This window comes from Vipera berus (genome assembly GCF_964194415.1).
Source record: "Vipera berus genome assembly, chromosome: 1".
NCBI lineage: Eukaryota > Metazoa > Chordata > Lepidosauria > Squamata > Viperidae > Vipera > Vipera berus.
The window spans coordinates 308,617,787-308,624,624 of record NC_138202.1 but is presented as its reverse complement, the minus strand read 5'-3'; the positions used below and the strand labels follow the sequence as shown (position 1 = coordinate 308,624,624).

The 6,838-nt window shown below is 40.5% G+C and overlaps 1 protein-coding gene across 1 annotated transcript; it reads right to left on the bottom strand.

Moving 5' to 3' along the window:
- Window positions 1-2,022: 2,022 nt before the first annotated feature.
- Window positions 2,023-5,828, bottom strand: SLC30A10 (solute carrier family 30 member 10; the record flags this gene model as incomplete). The annotated part of the gene is made up of 4 exons (XM_081314306.1): window positions 2,023-2,510; window positions 3,658-3,897; window positions 4,075-4,158; window positions 5,267-5,828. The coding sequence occupies 4 exons, from the start codon at window positions 5,826-5,828 to the stop codon at window positions 2,023-2,025; spliced, it is 1,374 nt and encodes a 457-aa protein (XP_081170432.1).
- Between the last annotated feature and the right edge of the window lie 1,010 nt (window positions 5,829-6,838).

The window sequence follows — 6,838 nt, the reverse complement described above, 5'->3', positions numbered from 1 at the left end:
AACATTAAGTTAAAATGAGAGAAAAATACACAGGCAGCAAGTACAATCATTTATTTTCCATTAAATTTTGCCTGGAACAGTATTAATTTCAAACAGCAGCATTAATTTCACGGGTTATACCCAAGGTTCATTGCCAGTAGTTTTATTAAAACTTGCCCAGAACTTTTTTGAAGTCTAAATTTCTAATCCTCAACCTGCAAAAGCCGAGGGTAAAATTAATAACATTTAGTGAAACATACGTAAAATAAAAATACAGCTGTGATATCGCACACAGAATCTGTTTAGTAGGGTTACATTTTGCTGCCCATAATAATAAGACCAAAGACCAGTGTACTGACTGGATAGGGGTGAATTACATTCAGTGGAGACACCTTTTCTTCCATCCCCACCTTTTTCATCAGGACTAAACCCTCTGATAGCCAGACTCTATGAACTGAATTTTAGCTGCTTACCAAAATTTCTAAAATAATTATGTAAAATTTTCCAGGCAATTTTATTTTTAGCAGTTTTATATTTATATTATATTTATTTAGCAAATTTATATAGCCACCCATCTCACAAAAAGCACAATAATTCATATCACAATATGAAAAACATCAGACATAAATAACAACAAAAACCTAGAGAAAGGAATACATGAAAAAAAACCTCAAGATAGCAGAAGGACCATCATCATTCAGCCTCACTCAACCACTTACATGGCTACAAGAGCAGTATTTAAAGGAGGCATTCAAAGGGTTCACAATTACGTATATTTAACAGTGTTCCGTGCGCCTTTGGCGTCTAGTCATGCCAGCCACATGACCACGGAGACGTCCTCGGACAAGCGCTGGCTCTTCGGCTTTGAAACGGAGATGAGCACCGGCCCCTAGAGTCGAAAACAACTAGCACGCATGTGTGGGGGAACCTTTACCTTTACCTTTATTTGGATTGAGGTTTAAATCAGGCCAGCAAGTCAAAGATCTAAAATTCTAAAAAAATGTCTTGAAGGAAGTTTCATAATTTCAAAAAAAAATCCATTCAATAGCACCATATTACAAAAGAAGAGAGAGAAAAAAACAGTATCTGAACTGCTCAGTGTACCCATAGGATTACTTTATTAAAATAAACTCAGAGGTATGTTCTACCCTCCATAAGGCAAATGTAAATCCTTACTTCTCACAGTTTTACTTCTTTGTTAATTCAATATAAATGATGTAAGTGCACATTGAAAAACACACACTTTATCTCTCATGGCAAATAATGCAATAAATTATTTAAAACGTTTTCTAAAAAAATATTCCAGCATTTTGTAATTACTTGGATATGAGGAAAATGTAAAGGCAGTAACTGGAGAAAATAAAATATTTTGAATATCTCCATTCATATTTTAGTAAGAATATAGTTCTTCATTTGTGAACCACAAAAGGATGCGTTAATTGGTCCTTTTGCTGATTTAACTCATTTATTCCCTACACCATGGAGCCTATTTCCTGACTTTTCTCCTTTTCATTGATCTCAAGTAAACAGAAAAACAAAGTTCAATGGAAAATAAAGATATGTCATAAGCCAGGACAATCATAAAGTAGTAGGCTTGCAATCTGCATCCTAATTAATATATTAAACCAGAAGAAAATCTCAACGTTCTTGAGATTTCTACCTGCATCCGAGAGATGTGCAGATTAACAATCAAGACAAGGTTTGAAGAGTTATCTGAGCAGAAGACACTTCTACTCATTGACTAAATGCTTTACCCTTTTTTCTTTGCAGGACAGGGTAGCAAATAGAGTTCGCGCTGCTTATTTGCCCAACATTAGGTAAATGGCTGTCCATTTCAACTAGATCTTAGAAGAAACCAATGGTATCTGTTTTAGTCGTAGTAGTACGTATACACATGGTATTCAACTTTCAACTGCTGCCTCCCAGAAACATGGCAAACACTCGCCAACAGCTACTTCTTTTTCAACCAAAGGAAGCTTTGTACAAGAAAGCTCCCCAACTTTTTTTGAGACAAAAGAATTTAGAATACATTTACCCCAAAGTCTAAAATTGAGTGTTATTTATATGTGGTGTGTTTTCACTTTTTTCTTTATAACTGTCCTTGGAGCAACTGTTCTTTTTGACCTTATCTTCAGCCCACGTGGGTTCCACAGGAATTTCGACGGCATCTTTTTTTTGGAAGACCTTCTTCAGTGATGGAGAAAAGCTGCCTATTGTTTCACTGTAACCATTCATCTGAGACAGAAGAGCGTCCTGCTGGTTGCAGCACAACTGAGGATCACACGATCTGGAGATACACGGCGTACTGCACAGGACCTTAGGACAATTATGGTCTAGGTACTCTGGCTGGATGGTCACCGAATGGATCCCTTCTTCATGGAACACCTCCCTGATTTTGTAGGAAGCAATCAGGTAGTCAGAAGTAGAGTGACACTTGACGTGGAGTGTGGCAATATTCTTCCCCTTGACAAATTCCCAGATATGCAGCTCATGAATGCTGCTAACACCTGGCACCTCCAATAATTTGTTTGCTAGGAAGAAGAAAAATACAAACAAGGTGATAATCAGATTTTATCCACACTCCATAGTATTCCATTTAATATTTAGCTGCATCTACAAACACAAAGCATGCCTCTTAGAATGGACAGAATAAGAACTTGATCATAACTTCTCCAGGCTGCACAATAATGTAGGGCTGATAAAACAAAAACCAGCCCCTGCTGAAACAATGGGTCCATGTTGCACAGTGCCTAATATTGTTAGCAACTTCCAAGTAAGAAATATGGAGACAGAGGATATTGGGTGGAACCTGTTGAAATTCCTCCTGCCAACATTAATAATTACATTGGAAGAAACAGAAGTAAGTCAACTTCTGCTGCCTAATATCCTGCAAATTGTTTGAGAACTATGGGAGCTGAATGGGAACTGGAGGGCACCAGGATAAACTAAGTCACAAGATCATATGACCCAGTAAACTACAGCCTGGTAAACAGTGATATGAAGTTAGCTCTGAAAACAAATGAATGAATTAAATGTGAAATTTCAAAATTAGATACCTCTTAAATAACACTGTATTCTGAATATATATTGGGTATCAGCACATTTATTAGTATACAGCAATAAGTATTATGTGCATGACCCACATGAAGCTGGGGGGAAAACTATCAATTTGTAGCATATTTCAGTTTTTTATTCTGTTTTTTTCACTGCTGCTTTGAAGTATATCCTTTAAAAAAACTGAAGAATTTCTTTGTTTCACCTTATGATATATTTCATTCAAAATAAGGATTGATTCAGCAAGCAAACCCCATTCCAAAATTCCAAGTTCAGAGGAGTGAATTCAAAAACAAAATCAACCATCACAACTTACATATGTCATAAATATGAGATTGTGATCCACAATGCATAACAATAAATAAACCAATCTATTTATATTAGTAGTTATGGACTACAAATGTCTACAAGTGTGCACAGGAATTTCTGCAAACAACAGCTTGATTCTTCCTATGTGGCCAGTTCTCAAAATAACTGTACATGCCTTTATTAATCCTCTAAGACTTGAGCCATGTTGCTAGGAAGTACCACTGTGTGACCCTTGAGCATGTAATGCTGCAGCAAATGTATAATCCAGAAACAGCACCAGCTTTTAAAGCTCATAACAGTCCAAAAACAACTTACCCAGTATTTGCATATTCACGTTTTGGGGGACCATTTGCAACAAAATGGTTGCTGTCTCCTTAATAAGTGGAAAGGCTGAAGACAGTATAATAAAGACCATAACAACGGTCAGACTAGGATCAATGTAACACTGCCAGTTACAAGGTGTGTTCTCATCCAGAGGAAGTATATAGAATATGGACGCAGCAACCACAACAATAACTGAGCCAAGAGCATCTCCCATCACATGCAAAAGAACACCTGAAACAAAGCATAAGGAAACCGTTGCATCCCAGGGGAAAAATTGGATAACTGTATTGGAATACATTAGATTCCAAAATTTGGTATAAACTTGTATAGAAAGCAACTATAAATAAGACTTTATCTCTAATTATGGCTGTCTTATTCTAGAAAAATCTTTCATCTCTATTGTAGTACCTCTGATGTTCAAGGCTTCAGACTTCTTTTCTTTTTTCTGTTTCTGATCCTCTTCAGGCTGTTTCTGGGGATCTGCAGAATCACCTGCATTCAAAGAAGAAACGCTGTGTTGTGCATAAATTCTACAAACAGAAAGATACAAATCTATTCAAAACCAACTTATCTTAAACACTCAGAACCAGCAAGTTACTTGTGACTCATGCTTGCACACACTCTACATGCAAACTGTAGTATAATTACAAGCCAATAAAGCAACAATTGAATGGAATTGTTTAATATTCATAAAGACCACCTTATACAGCCTGATATCTAATTAATTCTGAAATCTCTTGCCTACTATTGAAGTATAGAAAAGATGACTTATAATATCAAAAGACTGCAGAAACAAACACTAATTGACACAAAAAATGTTTCAATGTTACTTTAATGTTACAAATACAATTATTTCTCTGGCTTTATTTAGTAATAAATCATTATACAAGTACACTGCCAGTACATTATTATCCTTGTGATGTAACCTAGTGTGTGTGTGTGTGTGCGTATTAATGTGATATATATTATATATCATTCTTTTCCAATAATGTATATTGTACAATAAAAATAAAGGGAGAGAGAGAAGAAATGCTGTGGGGAAAAAGCAAGAATAACAAAAGGGGAAAACGGCATAGCTACAAAGTTGCAAAGATAAGTAGTAGCTCAAATAAGGAGGAAAGGTCCAAAAGAGTAAGGATGAGGAGTATAGATAAGAAAGGGCAAGTAGAATAATCAGAAAAGAATGAATAAGAATTAGCACTTTCAAAGAAGCACATGCAAATACAACACTTCCCAAAAGAAGATGGGAAATAAGAAAGGAAGGGTGAAAAATAACCGAAGAAATACCCAAAAGGCAAAGAGACATTGGGTGAAACTGCAGAAGGATGGAGCGGAGGGAGACAAGAGAGACATTTTTTTTAAGGCAGCTGAAAGAAAAGGAAGGAAGGAAGGAAGGAAGGAAGGAAGGAAGGAAGGAAGGAAGGAAGGAAGGAAGGAGGGAGGGAGGGAGGGAGGGAGGGAAGGAAGGAAGGAAGGAAGGAAGGAAGGAAGGAAGGAAGGAAGGAAGGAAGGAAGGAAGGAAGGAAGGAAGGAAGGAATGCGGGGTGGGGTGGGGGGAGAGATGCTGCGAATGGCGAGCTGGGAGGCAACCGAAAGGCACCTGATTTCGGACGGGGCTCAGCGGCGTTGCCGCTCATTTCCACCATCCCCTCCGAGGCAAATGAGCTGCTACAGACGGTTCGGGTTGGGCTCTCGTCCTCGGGGCTAAGAGAGGGAGGTGGCGGCGACCCGCCGCTGCCACAACAGGAGCCCCAGTCCTGGAAGACGAGGAGCCCCACGAGATTGACGGCCAGGCCGATGGCGCCCACTACGAGGATGAGCGTGGCGTTGCTGATGGACTCCGGGCTCACCAGGCGCTGCACCGCTTCCACCAGCATGGTGAAATAGAGGGCGGCTAGGAAGACGGCGTTGCAGAGGGCGCCCACCACCTCGGCCCGCCCGGAGCCGTAAGAGGCGCCGGGGCGGCGTCGGCGTTGGTGAGACAACCGTCCTGTGACGAGGCCCACGCACAGAGCGAGCACGTCGGACAGCATGGTGAAGGAGTCGGAGACCAGCGCGATCGAGTTGCCCGCGTAGCCCGACACCAGCTCGGCCACGAAGATGCTCGCTGTCAGTACGAGCATGAAGATCAGCCGGCACGTCTTGCCGGTGTAGCGCCCCATGAGGAGAGCTGGAACCGCCCGCTCTTCACTGCAGGTCTAGTTTTTTTTTTCAGGACCCGCCCCGGACCAGGCTGTTATGGGGCTGCCTCCCTCCTTCCTCTCCTGCGAGCGGAGGGCGCTGGCGACTCTGCGTTTAGCTTTTATAACGGCGCTGGGAACGCCCTCATTGCCAGTTCCCTGAGTAATCTGCAGGTGTGGTCTGGACATATTTAGTAAATTACAGCCATATAACAACAAATTAATCTCAAGCAGAACATAATTTTAAGTTTTATGTTATGCGGAAAATCCAGAAACAGTTTCCGGATGGAAACAAAATTACATATATATATTCTTTTCTCTGACTAGAACAGTTGATTTTGCCATCTCTGCTAGGTCCGTCATTTTTTCCCATCACATTGTGGGGATTGACTTTTTTTCCCCCATTTTTGTGCATATGGAATTCTCACATGTAGTCAACGTATAGAATAACAAAGTTCCCCTTTTTTCACGCTCCTTATCTAATAATCCTAAAAGGAAAACTCCTAGTTTAAATTTTATATTCATTTTAAGAATCTTCTGCATTAAAACATGAACTTGGCCCCAAAATTTCATTGTTTTGTCACAAGTCCACTAAAGCAGAGGTCCCCAACCTTTTGGGCACCAGGGACCAGTTCCGTGGAGAGGGGTTTTTCCGCGGACTACAGGGAGCATGGTTTGGTGTGTTGCCTGTGTCTCACAGTGGGGCTTTGTTTGTGTGAACCAGTTGCTGGCATGCTGCGGACCGGTACTGGTCCACAGACCAGGGGTTGGGGACACCTGCATTAAAGATAATAAGTGGTTCCTTCTTTACAATAACATTTCCAACATTCATTTGAGACAGCTTTATAGATCTTTGACTGTTTATCAGGTGTTAAGGTAAAGGTTCCCCCGCACATGCATGCTAGTCGTTTCCAACTCTAGGGGCCGGTGCTCATCTCCGTTTCAAAGCTGAAGAGCCAGCACTTGTCCAAGGACGTCTCCGTGGTCATGTG